This window comes from Rattus rattus, chromosome 1 (genome assembly GCF_011064425.1).
Source record: "Rattus rattus isolate New Zealand chromosome 1, Rrattus_CSIRO_v1, whole genome shotgun sequence".
NCBI lineage: Eukaryota > Metazoa > Chordata > Mammalia > Rodentia > Muridae > Rattus > Rattus rattus.
In genome coordinates, this window is record NC_046154.1 from 55,422,172 (window position 1) to 55,447,835 (window position 25,664).

Here is a 25,664-nt window from a genome sequence, read left to right on the forward strand (position 1 = left end):
GACAACAGGGAACTTTGTGGAATCAGTTTCTCTCCTTCCACCTTCATGTGGAGTCCAAGGATAAAACTCTGGTTACCTGGCCTGAGTAACAAACACTTTGGTAGGCTGAGCCATCTCTCTGTCCCACCCTACACTATTCTTAAAACAAGAGGCTAAAACAACTGTTATTTTAGGCAGATCTGGGTCATTCTTTTAAAAGTCCTCTTACAATTTAAGCTTTTTCTGTTTTGCAAAGGAAAGCTTACATTTAACCAGCAACAATATTGACAAAAACTAAGAGATAAATGTGAAGTCTTCTCAGGTAGCCTGACTCTAAATACATTTGTTGATAATTTCCAGGTAGTGTGCTTCTGGTTTGTGTTTCCATTTCTCTAATAGAGCTACTGGATATTAACTATCCTTTTGACAGTACACGTATGGATCCATTACTTCGGCTATGATGTCCTTTAGATTTGGGGATTTTATTACCCCAAGAATCTACCTGTAAAGAGTTTCCATTCCAGGATGAGTTGGACTGTGGGTAAATTCAGTGACCACTTTAAGCTCCTGTCTTAGTTACTTTCTACTTCTGAGAAGAGACACCATGATCTAGGCAGCTTGTAAAAGGAAGTGCTTACTGGGGGCCTGTTTCCAGTTTCAGAGGGTTAGTTCATGATCATCATGTGGATAGTATGGTGGAGGTGGGCAGGATGGTGCTGGTGCACTAGCTGAGAGCTCACGTCCTGATCTGTAAGATGGAGGGTACAGTTCTAGGAATAGTGTGGGCTTTTGAAACCTCATGGCTCACCCCCAGTGCACACCTCCTCAAATAAGGACATACCTCCTCATCCTTCCCAAACAGTTCTACCTGGGGACCAAGCATTCAGACACAGGAGCCTGTGGGGGCCATTCACATTCAAACAACCATGGTAATATAACCCCAGCATCTGTCTGGGAACCAGGCCTTTGTTGCTTAGGAATGTGGGTTGTGCATCAAACAGGAGGTCTTGACCCTGTTATTACTCAATTGAAAGAGGGAATATAAGGAGTCAGCTTGGCCACTACCTTCTGTCTCTGAAGAGTCTGGACAGCCCCTCTTTCATTGTCCCCTCTTCGTCAGAATGCACAGTGAGTTCCTCCAGCTATACTGGTGGCCAGAGGGTCCCACATTGGGAAATAAGGCGTACTCTCTGAAGATGGCTTCTTCCTTCTGGGATATCTGAAGTGGACTGGAGGATGACAGCCCTGATAGCAACTTGCTTTCTCATTTCCTTCCAACTCAGTCACATCTTTGCTGGTCAGACCTTAAGGACAGTCTTCACCAGACGAAAGAATTTAAGACTCTGGACTCCCAGGCAGCTTTTTGGGTTTTCTCTGGCTGTGATAAACAGGGAGAGAAGGTACTTTGCCAGGCTGTCTTGTTCCCATGCCTCATCTCTTTCCATGTTAAGCCTACAGTTCTCACAATTCGTTTAGTCATTTTACTCTCTGGCAGAATCTTATCCTGTAATGCAGAATTCCTTTTCACTAAAAACTTCTCTTCAGTTTTCTTCCATGAAAATCATTCTCATGTTAACTTCCTTTCCACTTCTTGTCATTCCTTACAATTTGTTTCTGCCTCATTTTGATTATTTCTTTACATTTATATATAGAAACAATACTTCAAGGTCTTCAAATTCAAAACAGAAAACCATCAGTAAAAGAACATATTTCACTTCTCGTGGTTTGATGTGTATCTTCTGTTGCTCATTTCCAGCATCCTATTGTGATTGACCAGTGCAGTGATCTCTTGTGTCAAACTGTGATTGTATTAACAGTGATGGAGTTTGTAAAATTGGAGACATTTTTAGATTTTTTTTTCTTGAGGGAAATAGGGATTTTCATATCATAGTTGAGGAGCATAAATAACTCCAAGCCCCTTGACTTTGTTCTGTTCTTTCCACTCTGCAGTTTGTGTTAGTAGCTTATTGAAGTGAGGATGGAAAGCCTGACTTGTTGTGCTTTGTATTATAAGTCATCAATAGGAGCAAGAAAATGGCTGGCAAGAGTAACTGAAGGTGAAGGATTTTAAGTTAATTATGTCATCTTTTTCGGATACACTGAATTGTAGTTTGGTAAAGAAAGTGGTTTTTGTTGGGGGAGAGTTTATTCAGGAGGTTGAGATAGGCCTCTTGTCTGGGAGGCAGACAGCTTATTTTTGCTGTTAACAGCTTATTTTAAAATGATTGAATTTTTGCATTATTACATCTTATTATTACCAATTTTGCCTTTTAGGGAAATGACAACATGTGGAAGTAAGACACATTGGTAATATTTGCAAAGGGCTCTCTGGGGCCCTGGGCAGAGCAGGCTTGGCTGCCTGTCATGAATGCCAGAGACAAGTAGTGGTGAGAGGCATGAGAGGCATTTTAATTGGTGTAGGGATAGGGAAGAAGAGAGAGAGTCTATGGCCTGAGCTCTGCCCTGAGGGGCTAACAAGGGCTTTGAGGTTCTTAGAGTGTTTAAAAAAAAGCAAGGGTTGTGCTTTGCATGCATGTGATTTGGCTGAGCGGATAATCTCAGTTAGGTGGTGGTATGGTTGACCATTATCTCAAGAGCATCTCTGAGCTGGGTGGATGTGGTGGTGCCTGTCTTCAATCCTAGCCCTCAGGAAACTGAGGCAGGAGTGTTACTGAGATTGGAGGTCAGTGTGGCATTTGTAGAGAAACCCCAAAACAAATCAAGGTGTGTGGGGGAAGGTGGGGGGGGGGAGACTTTCTGCAAAGCTCCAGAGAAATCTTCATCACTGGAAGGAACAAATCAGTCCCCATTGTGAGAAGATTGTTCCTCAGCCCTCGTTCTGTCATCAGGAGAAATGGTTCCATTATGGCAGCAGGGTAATTGCTCCTGCTTAGCCAGACACTGTTATCATATGGTCATCTGTCTGTGAGACTGTTGCTTGGGGATAGCTTTGGCCTCTTGTTGTAACGATATTTATTAATCAGATCAGCGGTTCCTGGAATCCAAGGAATTGTGGGCATGAATGACTCAGTAGAATTCAGAAGGAAAAGTTACAGGTAAAATTGAGTTAGATGAGGACAAAATATAGTTAGGTTAGTGAGTGGACCCCACCTCACAGAGGAAGAGGACTTATATCCATTATTAAATAAAGGTGATCTCTTTTGGTTCTTTTTTGGTTTTTTTTTTTTTTTTTTTTTAGCTGGGGCCCAACCCCAGGGCCTTGCGCTTCCTAGGTAAGGGCTCTACCACTGAGCTAAATCCCCAGCCCCAAGGTGATCTCTTTTTAAGTAGTTGTCTCAATTGTTTCTCTCTTTAACATTTAAACCATCAATTGATGTGTGATGTTTCTGGTTTCTTTTTTTTTTTTTTTTCTATTCTTTTTTTCAGAGTTGGGAACCGAACCCAGGGCCTTGCGCTTGCACTGAGCCAAATCCCCAACCCCATGTTTCTGGTTTCTTGAGTCAGAACTGAGTTCCCTTTCTCATGTCTCAAAGAATGAACATAGATAGAACCTTATGCCTTTAATCCCAGCACTTGGGAGGTGGAGGCTGGTGCTTCTCTGTGACTGAGGCCAGCTTTGACTAGACAAGCAAGTTCCAGGGCAGCCAGGACTGCCCTCAACAACAACACCACCACCCTAAATTGATTATATTTCTTTTTTAAGGATTTTTGTTGTTGTTACCTTAGTTTTGACAAGTGGATTAGAAATGTAAGGGCTTTTAAGCATGGTTAAGAAACACTTGCGCTTGCCTAGGAAGCGCAAGGCCCTGGGTTCGGTCCCCAGCTCCGAAACATTGCCCCCACCCCCACCCCGCTGCTGCGCCTGCTCAGAACCCTATGGCCCTTCTGGACAGTGGAGTGCGTGGGGATGCTGCAGCCGCGGGCTGCAGGAGCGGTGCAGAGCCGCCTGGTCACCTCCTGGCGCCGAGGCGGCACGGCGATGTCCAGGGCGCACAGACGGGCGGGCGGCGGCGGGCAGAGGGGGATCCGAGATGAAGCCAGGCGCCCCTGCCCGCTGCGGTGCTCGCGGTCTAAGGCTGCCCGGGGTGCAGGAGCCGGCGCCCGTGCAGCGCTGGCACAGGAGGCTACTCAGGCGCAGTGTCGGTGCTGCTGCTGAAGATCGGAGTCGTGCTAAGCATCATGGCCAGGATCACCAACTGGATGTTCCAAACACTGCTCTCCCTGATGGGCCTTAATACCACCCGGCTCTTGGCCGCCAGCAACGGGATGTTGGACCGCAGCCGGTGTGTTGCCCACCAACCCCGAGGAGAGCTGCAGCTCTGCCCAGGACAGCGAGGGCAAGTGTATCTGCACGGTGGTCACCCCCCAGCAGACCATGCCAGCACAAAACAGCTGAGGCAGCTACTGGAAAAGGTGCAAAACATGTCTCAATCCATAGAAGTCTTGGGCAAGCGGACTCAGAGAAACCTGCAGTGTGTGGAGAAGATGGAGAACCAGATGAAAGGCCTGGAGTCCAAGTTCAGGCAGGTTCAGGAGAGCCATAAGCAGCATCTGGCCAGGCAGTTCAAAGGCTAGCTTAAAGAGTTTTTTCAATGTGCCGCTGACTGAAGAAGCAGCCTCCCCTACCCCCTTGTAACCATGAGAGAGCCAGAGAGCTTTTTGCACCACGAATTTTTACGATTCTTTTCCAATCCTTAGTGCCATTTCACTAAGGAACCTTGAATCCAACCAGGATCCTCCTTTTGTGTGTGACTCTAGATGCATCCCAAGAATAGTTTGAACCCTTCTCAATGAACTTTTTGAAAAAGAAAAAGAAAAAGAAAAAAGAAAGAAAGAAAGAAAAAACACCCACAAACTGTGTGTGTGACCTAAAGCATGTGATGTAACCTTAAGATGCTGCATTCTCGACTGACAAATGAAGGCCTCCCTAACCCGGGAAAGAGACACTTGCATTACATGGACTCTATTAAAGGACTGGTGGATAGGACAGGAGTGAAAGGGTTCTCAAAGGTTGTCTTCTGAACTCCACTGACAATCAGTACTGCCTGTACCTGCCCAACCTCCAGTTTAAAGAAAAAGGCCAAATGGAGTCCCCAATTAAAGATACTGTTTTTTTCCTGCAGAGACTACAGAATTACCCTTTGCCCTCTCCTCAATCTGTCCTCTGTCTAAAAAGATTGTGTTCCATCTCTAGCTTTCAACTCTCACCTCAGGCTGTTTTTGATGCTCTCTCTTTTGCTCCTAGTTAACTGAGGTGTCCTGTCCTGTCCTGTCCTGTCCTGTCCTGTCCTGTCCTGTCCTGTCCTGTCCTGTCCTGTCCTTTCCTTTCCTTTCCTTTCCTTCCCTCTCCTTTCCTTTCCTTTCCTTTCCTTTCCTTTCCTTTCCTTTCCTTTCCTTTCCTTTCCTTTCCCCCTTTCTCAATGTGGCCACGATGAGTAAATCTCCTTTCTCTGCCTAAGTCTAGCTTTTTGTGGGCTACAAAGGCCCAGGTTTTTAATCTTAAAATTTCGAAAACATGATGACTTCTGCTGTTTTTTACTACCCTCCTAATTCTTTTACTATTAATGTCTAAATATGCACATTTGTTTTGATTGAATGAGCTGGTGTTAGTATATGTTACTATTGATGAAGGTCCACAGATTACAACAGGGATTTTTTTTTATATGTAATGATATACCCACTATTATATGTCACACAGAATAGTTTTCCTCCCTATGATGGTTAGTTTTTTTCTTGTTTGTTTGCTTTTTCAAGTTGATTCAAGCCAGGATCATCTGGGAAGAAGAAGCAACCTTAATTGAGAAAGTATCTCCATCAGATTGCCATAGGCAAGGTCTGTGGGGTATTTTCTTATTGGGGTGGGAGGGACCAGCCGGTGATGGATGTGTCCCCCCTTCCCTATTATGTAAGGAAGCAGGTGAGCAAACTAGCGAGCAGCACCCTCTTCAAAGTGCTTTTCTCTTCAGGTTATTTTAGTCATGGTGATCACAGCAGTAGAAAGACAACTTCCACTGCCTTTCTCCTCCCCTCCCAGCCCCTAGAGCAGTTGTTTCTACTCTATACATAGTTTTGCCTATTTCAGTATACCATAAAGCAGACATTACGTAACTCATAACCTTTTCAGACCATTTACTTTCACTTGAGACTATTCTTTCATGATTGACACCCATTTCTTTTTACAAACGAGTAATTTATTATATGGGCATGACATTCCTTGTTTATCTAATCACTCATTGAAATGCAGCTTGGTTGCCTCTAAGTTTTGTCAATTATGAATCATGATTTAGTCTTTCAAAGCATTAATATAAAGTGAAAATGAACAGTTCAGTATCTAGAGCTTTAGAAAATATCTTTCATCCAAACACTTAGAATTGCATATTTAGCTTATAACCACCTCTAAGAGTGTGTGTGGAATGTTTGTTGTAGAAGAAGGAAAAAGACAATGAAGAGATAAAGTAGGGGGAGAGAATACATTAAACCTGGATAATATTTGGAAAATGAGATTTTCTTAAAATTCAATTGGAAATTGAGGTTCTAAGTCCAGCGGTGCACTTGAGAACACTTTTTTTTTTTTTTTTTTTTTTTTTTTTTTGTTTTGTTTTGTTTTTTTTTTTTTTTTTTTTTTGGAGCTGGGGACCGAACCCAGGGCCTTGCGCTTTACTAGGCAAGTGCTTTACCACTGAGCTAAATCCCCAACCCCTCTTGAGAGCATTCTTAAGTCTATGGCCGTGCTTGCACAGACATGGGTCACCTAGAAGGTCCCACTTCATGTGCATGGGATAGCGAGAGGAGTCAGGCTAGCATTTTGGTAAAGAGTCAAATATAGAGCATTTTATAAAGTAGAGAAGTCGTTGCTTGAGACTCATAGGATGGAAGTTAGATGTTGACAGTGTGCTATTATTGCACAAAACCCGTGGATAGAAGGCTTTGTTGTGTTTGTGACCTACATTAAAAAAACAACTCATCAATGTAATGGGGAAAGTTATTTTATTGCATAACTCGGAAGTCACTGCGTGTTTTGGTTGATTTGTGGACACTGAGGACTATAGTCATTAATAAGTTATGACTACATTTGAATCTCTAAAATATTTTTGTCTAAGCCACTTATTTAAATAAATTTAAAATACTAATATGAAAGGCCAACAAATACCTTAAAGTCTTGGAATTTCTGTATTCTAATGCCTTCTTGGCTCAACACAGTTTGTATGAAGATCTTGTCATTTGAGTTTTATCCTTAAAATGCCTTAAGAATTGAGTTGGTTAACAAGAGAGGCACAAATTCTCAGGGAGCAATTTGTGTTCATTGACAAGATCAAGGCTGCTGCCGCCGCCGGACCACTATGGCTCAGTAGAAGCCCTAGACTTCATACGGTCACTCAGTCTGCTAAAGAGAGTGCACCAAGTAAGGAGGGGAAAGTCAGGTGGAGGATTTGAAGGCGAGGGAATAATGGGGTGGGCTTTACTAAAGCAAATTGTATGCATATATAAAATTCTCAAAGAATATGGAAAGTTAGAAAAGAGTTTGGTTAATAATGTGAAAGGCTGGAAAGAGAAATTAGGGTCAGATTATGGGAGGCTTTTGCTGACCGAGTGCAAGGCCATTCTTTAGTAGTTGGAAATAGAGAACAGTCTGCTAGGGCACAAGTGAGGAGGTAGTAGGATCAGAAAATAAGGAAGAGCTTTTTCCGTCCAATTCTTAGCATAGTTTGATGTATATAAAATATATTAGGTTTCCAATCTTGATATATATTTTAACACATATGTATTTTATAGCTTATACTCTCTTATAGATTATATTCCTACTCATTAGAAACCAGCCATATAAAAATTAGCTGTATGGCTTGTATCTTCCATCAGTATTAAAAACAATATTATGGTGAGTTTGAAGCTAGCCTGCTTTACAGAGCGAACTCTAGGCCAGCCAGAACTGCATAGTGAGGCCCTATCTCAAAAAAGCTAAACAAGAAAGATGTTATAATTATAAGCAAGAACAGAATTGTTAAGATAATTTATTAATTTAGTCTTAATATGCTGAGACCTTGTTATTTTATAAATAAATTTTAATGTACTTCTTCCATTCTAAATGAGTTTTCTTTTCTTTAACATGTGCACGTGTGCATGTCAGGTATGGGTGTGTTTGTAATGCATTACTTTTTTTGTTATAGAACGGTTGCTGCTGAAGTTAGAAAGCAGATCTCTGGACAGTACAGTGGTTCCCCCCAGCTGCTCAAAAACCTCAACATAGTTGGCAATATATCCCACCACACCACAGTAAGTAGCATGCTCAAGTCATGGAGTGTTGCAAGTGCATTACTGAAGAAAAGAACCGACAGAGAAGTCAGTAACCTGGGATCTGCAGCAGTCCAGGCCTGTTGTAGTTCCAGTTCAGATGCATTGAGGGTGCTGGAGAAGTGTTGGTTTCCTAGTCAGCCCTGAAGCTCTGTGAGCAGGACTTAATCAATGCTGGAGGGTTATACTTAGGTTTATTATATGAAAACTAGAGTCTTGTACAAGTAGGCATTGAGGTAGGCACCATGTGGGTTTGCAACTGTCTATCCCTTTAATAGGAAATAGCTATTGTATCATATTGTAGGCTGGGCATCGCAGATTCAGGCAAATTGTCTTTTATGAAAGAAGCTATTACGAGATATTAATTTTTATTTAAACTCATATCTGTGTTAAGAATAAAAATTAAAACCAACCTTCATTTAACCTTCATTTATCTTAAAATTAGAATACTTTAAATTTCAAATGTTGTAGAAAACTGAAAGGGACAGAGCGGCTGGAGTGGTGTCCTTTGCTGTGGACCGAGCATCTGGAGGTGGAGGGAGGATGGGCGCAGTGAGCGGGAGACGCTGGCTTAAACACGGAAGGGGACGCTACAGTCCACGTGCAGCTAAGGAAACATACTGAATATTGAACAAATATATATGCCAGTGGGGTGAGGGGTTTGATTGACTGGTAATAACATGTTATAAATGTTTGTGTTACTAAAACTTTAAAACAGCAACTTGCTTTTATGAGCAATATTAGTTAGTTGGGACCTTTTAATAATACATGGATTTCTGGATAATTTCAATGTGCATGGGAGTATCCTTTAAGTATGTTAAACTCTGTCTTTTGTCATGTTATTTTCTTGAATTATACTTTAATTAGTCAAAGTTCCATAGCTATACACCAGATTTGGTTTTTATAAATGACTGTAACTCGTATATAATTTGCTCTTGCTGCCGGTCTGATTGCCATGTCTTGTCTTATTATTCTGGTATCCTGACCCCAGCTATTCTCATGACTGTGAAGACCCAGACACCACCAATCCACTCACCGTTTACTGTCCTTGCCCCGATGTCCTCCTCTGTCTTCACAAAGAACTTACTTTCTGTGAGCTCTGATTGCTCTGTTGCATCTTTCCCGCAATTTCTTTAACCTCCTCTCGTGTTACTTCGCCTTGTGGTTTAAATCTGTCTCTGCTTATCTGTCATGTCTGTGGAGCTGACTGGCTAGCGTATGCACAGTGTAACTGACTATGTCCGTTAAATTTGCACCAGGTTTACACCTCAGTTACTTAAGTGCCTTGCAGTGGTTTCCCTCACTGATGCCGCCCTGTCAGTGGTCACATTTGTGCCCCTTTTCCACTCTCATTTACACACTCTTCTTCTGTGCCTCACTCTTTCTACTAGCCTCCAAGTTCCACATTTTCTTAGCAGCAGTATTTTTTCAAAGGGTGTGCAGTGCTTGTCAGATTTAATTTCTCTTTGAAAAGGTGCTCGTTGATGACGGTTGTCTTCAGGGACACTGGGGGAGATAGGATACTGCACGTTGTCGTTTCCGTACTGACCGCATTCACTATCACACTGAACCACGCTATCATCTACTGTCTGGTATCTCTTATTTCCTTGTTGGTTTTAAAATCAAATTTTATAGTTGGCTCCTCAGATCAGAATTCAGGAGAGTGTCAGCATGTGGGATTCCATCTCAGGTCACTTAGTTTTCCGCCATGTTCTTGCGCTCCTCCCCTCCACCCCTAACTTTGAGCTTATTTGGAGGTTGAGTCACGTGTCCCTCCATTGCAGTGTCCTGCTTGCTTCCCTGTAGATGTGTTTATTTGCTATTTCCTCGAATGGATACATTTCTGCCCTAACTTTTAAAAAAATGGCTTCATCGAGCTGTAGCTCATCTACATGTGAACCATAAACACCCAAAAAGCAGTTGCTGTTATTATCTGCATTAAACTGTGTATCATTTAAACATCTCCTAAGTCCTTGTGAGATCAATTTTCTTTTTTTTTCTTTTTTTTTTTTTTTCGGAGCTGGGGACCGAACCCAGGGCCTTGGGCTTCCTAGGTAAGCGCTCTACCACTGAGCTAAATCCCCAGCCCCCAATTTTCTTTTTTAAATTGGCTATTTTTTATTTACATTTCAAATGTTATCCCTTTCCCCAGTTTCCTGTCCAGAAACCCCCTCCCCCACCCCCTCCCCCCTGCTTCTATGAGGGTGTTCCCCTCCCATCCACTCACCCCTTCCTGCCTCCCCGCTGTGACATCCCCTACACTGTTTATGGTTCACACGGTTACTTTTACCTGTTGCTAGTTGTTCATTCCAAAGAAGGCTGGATTAAAAGTCTCTTCTGCTTAGTAATAGGCAAGTGGACTTCTGTTGAGCATTGCTTTCTCCAAGAAAGAATCTCTCTATTTGTAGTTCTGGCTGTCCTGGAACTTGCTATGTAGATCAGGCTGGCCCTGAACTCACAGAGATCCAACTCCCTCTGCCTCCTAAGTGCTGGGATTAAAGGCGTGCGCCACCAGTCCCAGCTGAGCCTTTTTGTTTTCTGTGTATGGCATTTTGTCTGTAAATACGTCTGTGCACCACTCAGATGTGTTGCCTTCTGAGGCCAGAAGAGGGGATCAGATCCCTGAGGGTTGGAGTTATAGATGGTTGAGACAGCCACCATGTGGATGCTTGGAATCCAGTCTAGGACCTCTGCAAGAGGATCCCGTGCTCTTAACCTTTAGGCCATCTCTCTAGTCCCCCAGTGAACATCTTGAGAAATAACATGTTCTTAATTTTGCTGATCTATAAACTGCATACTTATTATATATTATATTATTATATTATTTCACCTGAATTTTTTTCATTCTTGAATTTGAGAAGTATACTATCTTACTAAAAAGTGTACTTTCAGAGCTGAAGAGACAGGTCAGCAGTCAATAGAGGGTAAGAGAACTTAGGTACGCACACATGGGCGCACACGGGCGTGTGCGCACACACACACACACACACATACACACACACACACACACACACACACACAATTTAAAAATCTTTCAAAGTACACTTCCAACCTGGGCAAAATACAATGAATATTTTATTATTAATAATACATAATTAGTCTGAGTATTAAGTATTCCGTGGTTATTATTAAACTATTACAAATGACTGTAAACTGGATGTCTCAAAGCAATAGAAGCTTGCTCTGTGGGAGACAGAGAAGCCAGCAGCAGGCTGGCTAGAACTAGAACTAGCAGGCTAACTGAACTAGAGCCTCTGCAGTCGTCCCAGGGGACTCAGTCCTATTCTGTTCTGGTGCTCCCACATTTCTTTATCTGAGACTGCATCTGTTGTAGGATATTTGATCACTGTAAACCTGGAGATTGTGTTGTTTACTGGAAAAATTCGTTTGTAGTTGTGGTGTGGCTTAACCTTAGCCCATGCCTTAGATCCGTCTGGCTGGAGTATAGAGAAGCCCTTAATATTCATCTTTAATCCCAAACTATGAAGGTAAAGTTAGTTTGTAGAAGGAAGCACCCGTGTTTGAAACTGATGTCTAATTGAATGGCAGAAAAAGCAGTGAATCAGAGAAAGATTTGATGGACTAGGATCTGCCCAACTCTCATAGAAAGACAGAGGAAAGGGAAGCCATAAGAGAGAGCAACGAGGGAAGGGAGGCAGTTTTGCCCGGACAGTTTTACAGAGACCAGTTGAAGAGAGAACAAGCTAGACACAAGTGAAGACAGAATGAGCCAGAGAATGAGAAGGAACTAGAAGGTTAGAAGATTGCCAGAGTTAGTAGGAGGCTAAGCAGAGTAGCTCAGTGAGAAACCGAGAGAAGCCAGATTGAATCAGTCAGCTTGGAGAGGAGTTTTGAGCAGAACAGCTGTGTTGAACCAGTGAACCAGAAAGAACTAGAAAAAGGTGAGCTTATTCAGCTTAAGTCTCAGAGGCTGAAAACATTCTAGGCCTAGATTAGATTGATCAGAGGCTAGGAGCTTCCTGGACTAGGCTAGGTTAGCAGGTGGTGGCAGAAAACCTCCAAGATGACAATTACATCACATGAATAAGTTTACTGTTACATGCATCACTCAGTCTTTGAAGGTAGACTCTTCAAGTTGTCTTTTTGCTCCCTTTTACATGGCTTCTTCCCCAGTGTATACAGCCCAGATCACCTCTGACTCCTTAAATGAATACTGATGGCTGCATGTAAGGCACAGCCATATAATGCAGGACAATGTCCCCATCTTACGCTTTTTTTTTTCTTTATTAACTTGAATATTTCTTATTTACATTTTGATTGTTATTCCCTTTCCGGTTTCCGGGCCAACATCCCCTAATCCTCCCCCCCCCTTCTCTATGGGTGTTCCTCCCATCCTCCCCCCATTACTGCCTCCCCCAACAATCATGTTCATTGGGGTTCAGTCTTGGCAGGACCAAGGGCTTCCTTCCACTGGTGCCCTTACTAGGCTATTCATTGCTACCTATGAGGTTGGAGCCCAGGGTCAGTCCATGTACAGTCTTTGGGTAGTGGCTTAGTCCCTGGGGGCTCTGGTTGGTTGGCATTGTTGTTCATATGGGGTCTCAAGCCCCTTCAAGCTCTTTCAGTCTTTTCTATGATTCCTTCAATTGGGGTCCCATTCTCAGTTCAGTGGTTTAATGATGGCATTCGCCTATGTATTTGCTGTATTCTGGGTGTGTCTCTCAGGAGAGATCTACATCTGGTTCCTGTCGGCCTGCACTTCTTTGCTTCATCCATCTTATCTAGTTTGGTGGCTGTATATGTATGGGCCACATGTGGGGCAGGCTCTGAATGGGTGTTCCTTCTGCCTCTGTTCTAAACTTTGCCTCCCCATTCCCTCCCAAGGGTATTCTTGTTCCCCTTTTAAAGAAGGAGTGAAGCATCCGCATTTTGGTCATCCTTCTTGAGTTTCATGTGTTCTGTGCATCTAGGGTAATTCGAGCATTTGGGCTAATAGCCACTTATCAATGAGTACATACCATGTATGTCTTTCTGTGATTGGGTTAGCTCACTCAGGATGATATTTTCCAGTTCCAACCATTTGCCTACGAATTTCATAAAGTCGTTGTTTTTGATAGCTGAGTAATATTCCATTGTGTAGATGTACCACATTTTCTGTATCCATTCCTCTGTTGAAGGGCATCTGGGTTCTTTCCAGCTTCTGGCTATTATAAATAAGGCTGCGATGAACATAGTGGAGCACGTGTCTTTGTTATATGTTGGGGCATCTTTTGGGTATATGCCCAAGAGAGGTATAGCTGGATCCTCAGGCAGTTCAATGTCCAATTTTCTGAGGATCCTCCAGACTGATTTCCAGAATGGTTGTACCAGTCTGCAATCCCACCAACAATGGAGGAGTGTTCCTCTTTCTCCGCCTCATCGCGAGCATCTGCTGTCACCTGAGATTTTGATCTTAGCCATTCTCACTGGTGTGAGGTGGAATCTCAGGGTTGTTTTGATTTGCATTTCCCTGATGACTAAGGATGTTGAACATCTTACACTTTTTAACCATGTACATTAGCGTGCACAGTGGCCATGGATCAGGGTGTGGAGAGTTTTGGGAGGGTCATTGTTTTACCTGCCACAGTCTTGGTTATATGTATTTGGTAGAATGATCACCAGTAAGAACAATAAAATGAAGGTAGCTTTTAGAAACTTAGCAATACAGATTCCAACGATAGTAATAATCATTCTAGTTAGTACACAGAAAGCGATAACATGTAACAAGATTGCTAATTACTGTTTTTGTTTTTTATGTGAGAATTATGGGAAGAGTCTGTATGTGAGGGCTATGAGTGTGAGGAAAGCATGGGGAGCCTAAGGCTGAGTGCTGTGAGTCTTAGAGTCAGCATGTCTGCTCACATTTTAGAGAACTAGGCTAACAACACATTCATTGTTTCCTTTGCCCAAAGTTGTCAGATTCTTGATTCACCTCTTCCTTTGCACTGTCCTCTCGCTAAGGTGCCCCTTACCGAAGCAGTCGATCCTGTGGATTTGGAAGATTACCTCATCACTCACCCCTTAGCTGTGGATTCTGGGCCTCTGCGGGATTTGGTTGACTTTCCTCCAGATGATATTGAAGTTGTGTATAGTCCTAGGGACTGCAGGACCCTTGTTTCAGCTGTGCCTGAAGAAAGGTAAGGAGACATTCACCATGTTTTAACTTTAGTGTAACTATAGGAAGACAGTTTTCATTACTTAAGCCATACTTTTATGGTATTTCTTATTATTAAAAAAAACTACAAAAAGTTTATGAAATTCATTGCTGTATTCTTCCTTTGGATCCCCTTTTGAGAGTCTTTCTAATAATAACTCTGTGTATATTCTACTTTTCTGTCTAAATTATAAGTATTTATTTATTTATTTATACAGTGAAATGGATCCACATGTTAGAGATTGTATAAGAAGTTACACAGAAGACTGGGCAATTGTGGTCAGAAAGTAAGTCGCTTGTTTATTATAACATTTAAAGTACTGAGTAGAGGGCTGGAGAGATGACTCAGTTACGAGCACCCACTGCTGTTGGAGAGGACACAGATTTGGTTCCTGGCACCCATTACACAACCATCTGGAATTCCAGTTTTAGTCTATTCCGTGGCCTCTTTTGGCAATCACAGACACATGGCATGCACATTGTTACATACATGCAGACCAGCACTCATACACATAAAATGAATAGGTAAACCTTAAAAAAAAAATCACTTGGTAGAATTTTTTAATGTTATTAAGTTAGATTTCATAAAAATTGTGAGACTTATTCTTTAAACAAAATTGTTAAAACAGAAGAATATTATCTATAGATATATTATTTTATTGAATTCCACATGTTTCTTTATAAAATACTAAGCTTGTAGTAATTCTATTCCTAGAATATTATCTATAGATATATTATTTTATTGAATTCCACATGTTTCTTTATAAAATACTAAGCTTGTAGTAATTCTATTCCTATATTGTTGAGAGTCATTATGAACTGATAGAACGTAATGGTGATAATTCTGTAGTCTAATTCTCTTAGGAAATCATGATGGGTATTGTTGAATTGTTTTTCTTAAAAAGTTTGCAGTTTGTAAAACTTGCATAGCTAACTTAATGTACCAGTCAGCTTTCAGATGCAGTTATTTGAAAGTCTTTTTTTTGAAGGTGTTCCTGTGCAGCCCTGCTGAGCCTCTGTCTCTGCCCTCAGTGATGAGATTTCTGTGTGTGCCACTACAGCTGTAGTCTCTGCAAGTTTTTAAAAAACTGTTTTAATACTTATAGGTCCTGGACCTTAACACTTACCCAGTTAGGTTCATAGAAAATAATCTTTTCTATGCCATAGGTAATAATTTTCTAACAGTATTTTTGAAATATTAAGTGATATTAATAAATAAAACGCAACTATTTTTCCTTAGTAATTCACATAATGAGAAAGGAGAGTCTTTATTCTGGAACATTTAACCATGGTTTTCTAAGGAGATAGAAGAACAAGTAGTGATCAATTTAGTTATGACATAATTTTCACAGACAGAATGATCTGTACGAAATATTACTAGCATGAGTAATGTGGGGCTGGAGAGGTGGCTCCGTAGTTTAGAGCATTGGCTATTGTTGCTGGGGACCTGGGTGTGGTTCCTAGCTCCACTAGCATCTAACAGCCATCTCCACCCCCTGATGCAGGGATCTGACATCCTCTTCTGTTCTCCGTGGGCATTGCATGCAGGCACACACATAAATATAAGTCGGTGTAAAAACTGGTGTGTCCATTGCTTACAGTCTTACCCTCTTGGCTGCTGTCTTGTCTTGTGAGGCTTAAGACTGCAGTAGGTCTCATCTGCAGGAGCATACTGACAGCCTTATAGTGTGAGCGTGACCTATCGTAGGATATTTACTGCTCTTCATACAGAACGGTGAAAACACAGGATTGTCGGGACAGTCAGATTCTTTACATTAGTTGAGAATGTAATAGTCTTCCTGTTGGATAGTTGGAAATCCTCTTACTTCTCTGCATCTGGGATGGAAACCTATAATCAAAAATCTTAGTAAAGGTATTAGTTGTGGGAAGGGAGAGATATTGATTGATTATTATTTTAGAATCATGAGGACTCATCATTGGTTGAGACATAGTGGAGGGGAGTTGCCATTATTTGCTAGTTATCATGTGCTGGGTAGTTTATTGAGTATTAAATCTTAATAGCACTTATGGTTTCAACAGATAAGGCACCTCAGACTCGAAGCAGTTAAATATTAACTTATCTGAGGTTCCCACAAACCAAAAAATGAGGTGGCCAGGATTAGAAGCTAGAGCAGCAGACTCTAAAGCTTATAATTTTTCTGTTACACTAAATATTGTTACCTTCACTGATAAATGGAAGACAAAAGGGTGGACTAGAAGTTGGTCTCTGTGAAAGATAATAGAGGCATGTGGTTGAAAACATTGGAAAACCATGGTAAAATGTTCTTGGTTACTAGGTTTTTATATGTTATAAAAGAAAGTATGTTAATTTATATAGATAGATAGATAGAGAGACAGAGAGACACAGAGAGAAACAGAGAGAGATTTTATTATGAGTATAGATTGAGAGGTTTTATACAATAATGAGTTATTGCAAAAGTTAAAAAGTTCATGGCTTGCTAGGCATAGTGTCACACGCTTTTAATCCCAGCACACAGGAGGCAGAGGCAGAGAGTTTTAGTCTAGCCTAGTCTATAGAGTGAATTCTAGGATAGACAGTTACATAGCGAGACCATGTCTAGAAAAAGCAAAACAAAACAAAAATTCGGTGCTTATATGTATCTCTTTACATTATTAAAATTTTATATTATTATTAAAATCATTATTTTCTACTTATATTTTTTTTAACCTTGGTTTCCTGGTTGTTTGTTTGTTTTTAAATTGACTGGTTTTCTGAATAGAAAGTAAAATTTAAATCATTGGCACAAGAGGGAAGAAAAACAGGAGATCCTTTTAAAAGTGGATAATCTGCTCCTTATTTAGATTAACGGAACTTTGGATGAAGTTTCCTAAATCCCGGGTTAGCACACTGAGAACTGCTAGATAGATCCCAGTCATGTTTGTGTGAAGAAATAATTATGATTTATATGATTATGCTCAGCGTAAGAGATTTTGAAAAATTGATTTTATTTTTAATAGATACCATAAACTGGGAACAGGATTTAACCCCAACACACTGGATAAACAGAAAGAAAGACAAAAAGGACTGCCCAGACAAGTCTTTGAATCTGATGAGGCCCCAGACGGCAACAGCTACCCGGATGAGCAAGTAATGCTTTTACTTTAAGTGACCGTGAGGGAGTGGTCTTATTAACTAATAAGTAATGTTTATAATTTGATATTGTTTTGTAACAGGATGACCTTAAAAGACGTTCGATGTCAATAGATGATACTCCAAGGGGTAGCTGGGCCTGCAGTATCTTTGACTTAAAAAATTCACTTCCTGATGCCTTGCTTCCTAATTTACTTGATCGAACTCCAAATGAAGAAATAGATCATCAGAATGATGACCAAAGAAAATCAAACCGCCACAAGGAGCTGTTTGCTTTACACCCGTCTCCAGATGAGGTATTGACTTTGCATGTAAAGAAGCAAAGGAAGGCAGACGTGGCTGCGTGCCTGCCATCTGAGAAAGCCGAGGCAGGAGGATCACATGGTTAAGGACTGCTTGGGTATCTTAGTGAGATCTTATTTCTAAGTAAAGTAAAATGGTCAGGAGTGTGGCTCAGTGGCAAAACACTTTCCTACCATGTGCAGAGCTGTACACCTCTTTTGGCAGTGCGATTTGTGTATAGTATTACAGTCATGTTGGGAACAGCTATGGGATTTAGGAGTTAAACATGCTTTCCATACTAGCGGATTCACTTTTAATGAGGAATGGCTGTGACAGTACACGTGGTATGTGATGGCTTCCATTTATAGACAGATATGGTGTCCTTTCCTGTGCTTAACTGTGAAGACCAGAAACACTAGAACACTTAAAGTCTTAAAAAAAAAAAAAAAAAGTTATTGTGCTAAGTAGCCACTCTGCTGTTATTTCCCACTCTGTAGGAAGAACCAATAGAACGGCTTAGTGTTCCTGATGTGCCCAAAGAGCATTTTGGACAAAGACTTCTTGTGAAATGTTTATCACTCAAGTGAGTATTCTTTTACTCTCATCATCTGTTACCTGGACTAATACTTTGATTACTGGTATAATAAAACTTTAAATGTCATGCTTGTGTATATGTCCTTATGAGAATTGTTTTTCCTTTTTCTTTTGAAATTATTTTTTAAGATCTTACATATTTATTTTTATTTTTAAGAAAAAATGTTTATTTATATTTAATGTTTTCCACATAATGCATCCATTACTAACAGCTATTCAGAAAAGAGGAAAGTGCACATAAGAAAGCGACTACTGTGGTACTATTTATTATGTGGCTTATAAAACTGAACAGCCAACCAGGATGGGGTGCACACCTGTAATCCCAGCATTCAGTAGGCTGCAGGCGAGGAGCATGGGTGTGAGGCCACTTGGCCTTCCTGGCCAGGGTGGTGTGATTCCACCCACCCTAGCACTCTGGAGTCTGAATGAAAGACACAAATGTGCAGCCTTATTTTTAATAGGTCCTAAGCTAACTCAGTGGCTGGACACTTCCAAACCTCCTCACAGCTAGAAGGCATTCCCCTCCAGTATTCCTGAGTTAACACTTTGTAAATCTGTAGTTTATCTTTGCTGCCCTGTTTCCATCTGGGCAGCCCTCCCATTGGGCCACTTTCCCTTTGCACCTACATTTCGCCAGCTCACCCACCTGTTCCTTCACTGCTTGGTCCATCCTATGAAGTCCTGCCTCTGCCTGCCTGCACAACCATTGGCTGCTGGCTCTTTATTGACAAGTCAAAAAACCAGCTGTTGGCAGGGACCCGCAGTGGACATGCGAATTCCCATGTAAGCACAACTCAAATCCTCAATAAGGTTTTATGGACTTTCAATGTATACCTTAAAGTTTCTTTTCCAAAGTAACTCTAGCTTAAGTAAGTTTTTGTGTAATGAGGGCATAAAAAGAGTAACAGTGTCTATGTGCTTCTTGCCAGAAACTACGGTCTTCCTGAATCTTCTCTGCATTTATCTTGACCCTTGAGGAGAGGACTTTAATAAACATTCATTTAGTGCTAGTGCTCCAGCAGCTCTCCCTTACCACACACTGGTCAGTTGTTCTCTGTGGTGATTGTCACCTACTGCTGGAAGATGGTTATCTGATGATGGCTGAGCAGTGCACTCGTCTGAGTGCTCGCCAGATGTCCTACTTTAGTTCTGATTATATATAAGAGCATGTAGATGCAGGTGCCGGAGGCACTCCTTGGAACTGGAGTTACATTTGACTGTGATCCATCCAGCATGGGTACTGGGAACAGAAGTCTTGGCAAGGGCAGTGCATGTCCTCCTCTTTGAGAAGACAGTCATCTCTCCAGCCCCTGAAACAATTCTCATTTAGAAATAGAAAGCATCTTGGGAGACAATCACAAAGTATACAAACAAAGGTTAATCTCATGAGGGTTTTCAAACGCATTTGTTCACTAATCTCCAAATTAAAACAAAATATGGAAGTCTTAATGTGTGTACCATCCTTGCCCAGGGCCAGTGGTTCTTGTCACCTAAGTAAGCGCGAGTCATTTTCTATGCCTTATACCAAGTAATGTTCAGGTTTCACATTTGTGTGTGAGGTTAGAGCATTGGAGATGTTGGGAACTGCTACAGCTGTACAGATTAACTTCTGGCTTGAAGAACATTTTCTGCCACCTGTGTGTGTTGCTGGCCATTGGTGTTGGTTTTTTTTTTTTTTTTTTTTCAAAGATTTATTTATTTATTTATGAGTACACTATAGCTGTCTTCAGACACACTAGAAGAGGGTATTGGATCCCATTACAGATGGTTGTGAGCCACAGTGTGGTTGCTGGGAATTGAATTCACAACCTTTAGGCTGAGTCATCTCTAGCCCATAGCCATCGTTTTTGATGGGGAGTTTTAAAGACAAAACTTTTTCTTTTTTAAAAAAATGTTGTTTTGAGGCAGGGTTTCATTTTGTATCTCTGGCTGTCCTGGAACTTAATATATAGAACAGGCTGACCTCTTAACTCAGAAATCCCCCTGCCTCGTGAGTGTTGTTGGATTAAAGATGCACATCACTATGCCCCCCCCCATTAAATATTTTTTTCTTTAAAGAGCTAGTTTCTTATTTTTTGTAGGTTTGGCTCTGTTTTAGTATCAAAGTTTTAAAGTCTATTTTTTTCTTGAAGGCAGTTCAGTGTCATATGTCTTAGGGTAACTTATACATATGTGTGCTGCTTTTCCTTGTGTTTCTTTTACTTCTTGCTGTCTCTGGAGTAATTTTATATGACAAACAGTATTTTCTTTACTTTACAAACGAGGAAGTGTGAATTAAAGGGAATAGTAGAAATTCTGCTTACTAATGCTCAGTAAGTAATTGAAGGCGTTCTTGTAGGTTTATTAGTTCCAACTGAAGAAGAAAAACTTGAATTTGTAGCTCAACCAGATAGATTACTTTGTATATAAATATGACACTTTTCTTTCTTTGATGACACTTTTCTTTCTTTGAAAACCAAAGCTTTATACATTTAGTTAAATCTGTGTAGAAACCCGTTAGATGAATTGAGAAGACTTTTCTACATATCTGGCCTGCTACATTATATTAAAATCCTTTATAGCAGCCATTTTGATACAGACTGGATACCACACATTTATTCATATCCTTTCATTTATTTGTTGTCACAGAGTTTCATCTTTCCTAGTCTAGAACTTCTTGTGTAGTTGATGATGACTTTGGATTTCTGATTCTCCTCCCACCTGAGCTAGGACTCCTGCAGTGCCCATCACCTCCTGCTTTGTGCAGTACTGAGGGTGATCCTAGAGCTCCATGCGTGCCAGGCCAGCACTCTCCCGACAGAACTACACCCCAGCTCCAAACTTCACCCTTTCAAAATGTACCAGTGAGAAGTCTATGTTCTTAGCATTATGCAAGTATTATTGTTAATTCTGGAGCGTGTTTTTCACCCATACCTATATTAGCCTATTGGACCACTGTATTAGACTGTCACATGGACTGTCGACTTCATAGAAATTGAGTTCTTAGTTCTAGAGGTGGGAAGTCAAAGACCAAGATGCCAGTGGCTCGTGTTTTCCTTCTGGCTTGTAAGTAGCTGATTTCTTCCTGTGTCTTTACATGTCTTCTCACTATGTGGGCTCAGAAAAAGTCTGTGATGTCTTCTTTGTGTTTCTCTGTGTGTGCACTGAATGATAAAAAGAAATAAAAAGGAAAGGAAATGCCATGACTGCTCCTAGATATGATGGAGGAGAAAGTTTATTGTAGATATGTGGGAGAGCACAGCCAGAGGCAGACACATAAGGGAGAGTCCAGAGTGGTCAGGACCCTGAGCCATGTGGTGAGAAGGAAAGCAGAAGGGAGAGAGGAGAGCCAAGTACAGTAGCTAGGAGACCAAGGGTACAAAAAGAGCAAAAGAGAGGGCGAGTAGCCAGATGTCTGCATTATATAGGGAAGAACCTTTGGGGGAAGGGCAGCCCAGGGTAGAGGGTAGGGCATGCCAGCTATACTCTCGTAACAGGTAGGACTAAGGAATTCTGTGCAAACCTGGCAGCCAGGTCTACTTTGAAATATTGAATAGGTATTTAGCTGCTTGTCTTGGCTTTGAAATTTAACTTGCACGTGTTTGGAGGCCAGAGATTGATGTTGGATCTCTTCCTCTACTGTCCACTTTAAAAAATACAATTGATTTAATTTTATGTATATAGGAGTTTTGTCTGCATGCTATATGCATTGTCTGTGAAAGCCAGAAGACAGCATTGGATCACCTGGAACTGGCGTTGCAGGTGTTGTGAGCTGCCATGTGGTGTTGGGAATTTAACGTGGGTCCCCTGCAAGAACAACCTGTGCTCTTAATTACTGAGCCATTTTTCCAGCTTCCATCCAGTTTGTTGTTTGTGGCAGGGTTTCTCGCTGACCCTGGAGCTCTGGTTCAGCAAGACCGCCTGGCTCCAGGGCTCTTTCTGCTTTCACAGCTCTTGGACTATAGGCACATTCCTCCATGCCTGACTGTGTGGGATCCAAACTCAGGTCTTCATGCTTGTGCCAAATATACGGCTCTGTCTTCTTTGGTAGGGACTCCAGTTCATTAGATTAGTGTCCCATCCTTAGGACATTAACCTTGATTTCTCCACTGATCAGACCCTGTCTTTAATGGACATTTTTGGCTTAAAGACTTCATATAAGAGTTTTAGGGCATCTTTAAGAAACAGTAGTATTCATAGACAGTCATCTCCTGTTCTTTCTTCTCGTTAGCCCCTGCCCACACTGGCTTGCTTTCTGTTTCTGTCTGTTCACCTTTGCTTATGTTTTGTAAGTGTAATTATAAACCATATGGGGAGTTTTTGGTGTGGTTTCTTCACACAACATGTTTTTATGGCTTATCCGTATTCTAGTATACATAAACGTTTATTACTATATACAGCCAAATGATATTCCACTGAATGAATATGCTGCTTCATATGTGGCACTTCTACTTTTAAAAGAGAACAGCTTTATTTGATTCGGCTTCCATAGCATACAGTGTATCCAGTGTGTAGCCACCATGCAGTTTACCAATGAGCTTGCCTGTTGTACACTTCAGTGTGTTCTGCTAGAGTGACAGGCGTGTGTAACTTTTCTCAGTGGATATTACAGCACTTTCATCATCCCCTGTCCCTGTCTGTCTGTCTGTCTCTGCTTCATCCCTCTGTGTGTGTGTGTGTGTGTGCGTATTTCATTAGAAGAGTTACATCTGAACAACAAAAACAGTGAAGTTTCTATCTTTCTGTACAGAAAGTCTGTTTTAACACAGCACAACAAGCACCATCCCTAAACAAAGATGTTTTCTTGCTTTTTTGTTGCTTCCTGTCTTTCTACTTCCTTCTTTTCCTTTCCCTCTCTTTGGCTTTGTACTTTTCTCCCCTTCCCTGTCTTTCTCCTCTCCTTTGTGGTACTGGAGATTGAACCTAGGGTCTTCCCCAGGGTAGGCACACTGTGTACCACTGAGCTGCTCCATTGGCCTGCATCAGTACATTTTACTTCATTAAAATGTTCAACTGTTTTTCCATACAAAGTCACAAGTGTTAAGACCACACATAGGAGGAGTAGAAAATATGAACAACACTTACACTTGACAATCCAGTAGAGTAGTGGGTCCTGACACCTTAGAGAGAGTTGACCACTCTTTCACAGAGGTTACCTACGATCATTGGAAAATACAGATGGATTACTTTTCATAACAGTAGCAAATAGTTATGAAGTAGAAAATAATTTTATAGTTGGCGGTCGCCACAACTTGAGGAACTGTTTAAAAAGGTCGCAGTGTTAGGAAGGTTGAGAGCCACCTCCCTTGAGGACATTCGTATGGTTAATAATACATCCTGTGGAGCTGTTTTTGTCCCTCTACAGCACTGAGCACCGTTTGCCTGGCAGTGCTTGTGGTTGGGGCTGTCCTGGACACGGCAGGATGCTCAGCCACATTCTAGACTTCTGCTTGTAAATGTGGTAATATTCCTCCATCAGAGAAAATCAAGAGGTCTACAGCTGTGACCAGGTGCAGCTGTGTGTGACCAGGTGCAGCTGTGTGTGGCCAGGTGCAGCTGTGGCCAGGTGCAGTAGTGAGTGCAGCATTGTCTTTGGCTGAGACTCCACTGTGCTGCTGTTTTAGTCAACTTCTTGCTACATATGTTTTGAGTCAGTAAACACTCTGGTGTTGGGAAGTGAATTAAACATTTCAAGTATGAACTTTTAAAAGACTTTTGACATTTTCATAAAATGGGAATTATGATGTCAGCATTAAAATGGTAAGATTAATATTTTAAAATATGGGAAATTTACCATTAAATATCGAGTTAAAAAAGCATATTACTAAATAGTATCACAGTCTTTGTTTAAAGAAAAAAATTTCACATGTTCATTTTACATGACAGAAGCTTAGATAGATGAGCATTCAACTTCACCTCAGGTATTTCTGTGTAGTGGAGTTCCAAATGCCTTTGCTTTTCTCTGAATATTTAAATGTATTTAAATGTTTTTGGGTATGGAATATTTGATTTATAGTCCAGAAAAGAAGATATTTTAAAACTTTATTATAAAGTGGACACACCTAAGTAAACTACCTAATTACAGGTTGCAATGTAAATAGTGCCACAAATGGATAGAAAATTCTGTGACACTTTTTAGGAGGTTTAATTGTTGCTGAAAACGTAAGGAGAGTTATTATCTTAGTTAGGGTGTTACCGCTGTGAGCAGACACTATGACTAAGGCAACTCTTATTAGGACAGCATTTAATTGGGGCTGGCTTACAGGTTCAGAGGGTCAGTCTATTACCATCAAGGCAGAAGCATGACAGCATCCAGACAGGCATGGTGCAGGAGGAGCTGAGAGTTCTAGATTTTCATCTGAAGGCAGAGAGAAGACTGACATCCTCAGGCAGCTAGGAGGAGGTTCTTAAATCCCACCCCTGTGGTGACACAATTCTCCAAGAAGACTACACCTACTCCAACAAGGCCACACATCCTAATAGTGTCACTTCCTGGGACAAGCATATTCAAACCACTGCAGTTATTCAGAGAAGTGTAACCGTGGGCTTTTCACCTGTGCCCCAGTGCCTGAATAACTACTCGGAAGCTTATTATTCATGAATTAGTGCCTAGGCCATAAGCTAGGCCTATTCCCCAGCTAGCTCATAACTTATATTAACCTGTTCTTACTATTCTGTGTCTGCCACAGCACTAGTTACCTGTCCCCAGATTCATGTCTGACTCCTGAGTCCAGGAAGGGATCCCTGCGAGATGTCCCACCTTCTAATCTTGTCTCAGCTCATTGGCCACCAGCTTTTACACAGCACACAAGAGGCAATCCCTACAGAGAAGCTGTTTGTTTTGAAACTGAAAGATACGTGGAAAGTGTTTCTTAGAGAAGGTGTAATATAGATAGGCACGGGTGGGAAGGAAAAGTCATCGAAACAATGAACTTTGACATCAGAATTTTTTTCCAGAAAGATCTTTCTGGATCTGCCTGTCTGTCTCTCCTCTCCTCTCCTCTCCCTCTCTCTCTCCCTCTCCTCTTCCCTCTCTTTCCCCCTCTCTCCGTCTGTCTTTGTCTCTGTCTCTCTGTCTCTCTCTCTCTCTCTGTGTGTGTGTGTGTGTGTGTGTGTGTGTGTGTTTCTGTGTCAGTCTGTCCATCTATGAGGATATATACATGTGAGTACAGATGTCTGAAGAGGGAGTCAGCTCCCCTGGAGCTGGAGTTACAGTATAGCTGTTAGCTGCTGCCTGATGCATTTGTTGGGAACTGAACTTGGATTCTCTGCAAGACCAACAGTCTTAATTGATGAGCCATCTCTTTAACCCCA

At 41.4% G+C, this 25,664-nt stretch overlaps 1 protein-coding gene and 1 pseudogene across 3 annotated transcripts in view; both read left to right on the forward strand.

Moving 5' to 3' along the window:
* The window catches only part of Dock7 (dedicator of cytokinesis 7), a 170,472-nt gene that overhangs the window by 17,001 nt on the left and 127,807 nt on the right, over positions 1–25,664 (forward strand). For all 3 annotated transcript variants that reach the window (XM_032901792.1, XM_032901790.1, XM_032901794.1), the window contains exons 2-7: positions 8,106–8,211; positions 14,191–14,366; positions 14,602–14,670; positions 17,363–17,492; positions 17,579–17,791; positions 18,275–18,360. In XM_032901792.1, coding sequence (XP_032757683.1) covers positions 8,106–8,211; positions 14,191–14,366; positions 14,602–14,670; positions 17,363–17,492; positions 17,579–17,791; positions 18,275–18,360 — 780 coding nt within the window. The remainder of the gene's footprint in view (positions 1–8,105; positions 8,212–14,190; positions 14,367–14,601; positions 14,671–17,362; positions 17,493–17,578; positions 17,792–18,274; positions 18,361–25,664) is intronic.
* LOC116885405 lies at positions 3,848–4,515 on the forward strand (annotated as a pseudogene).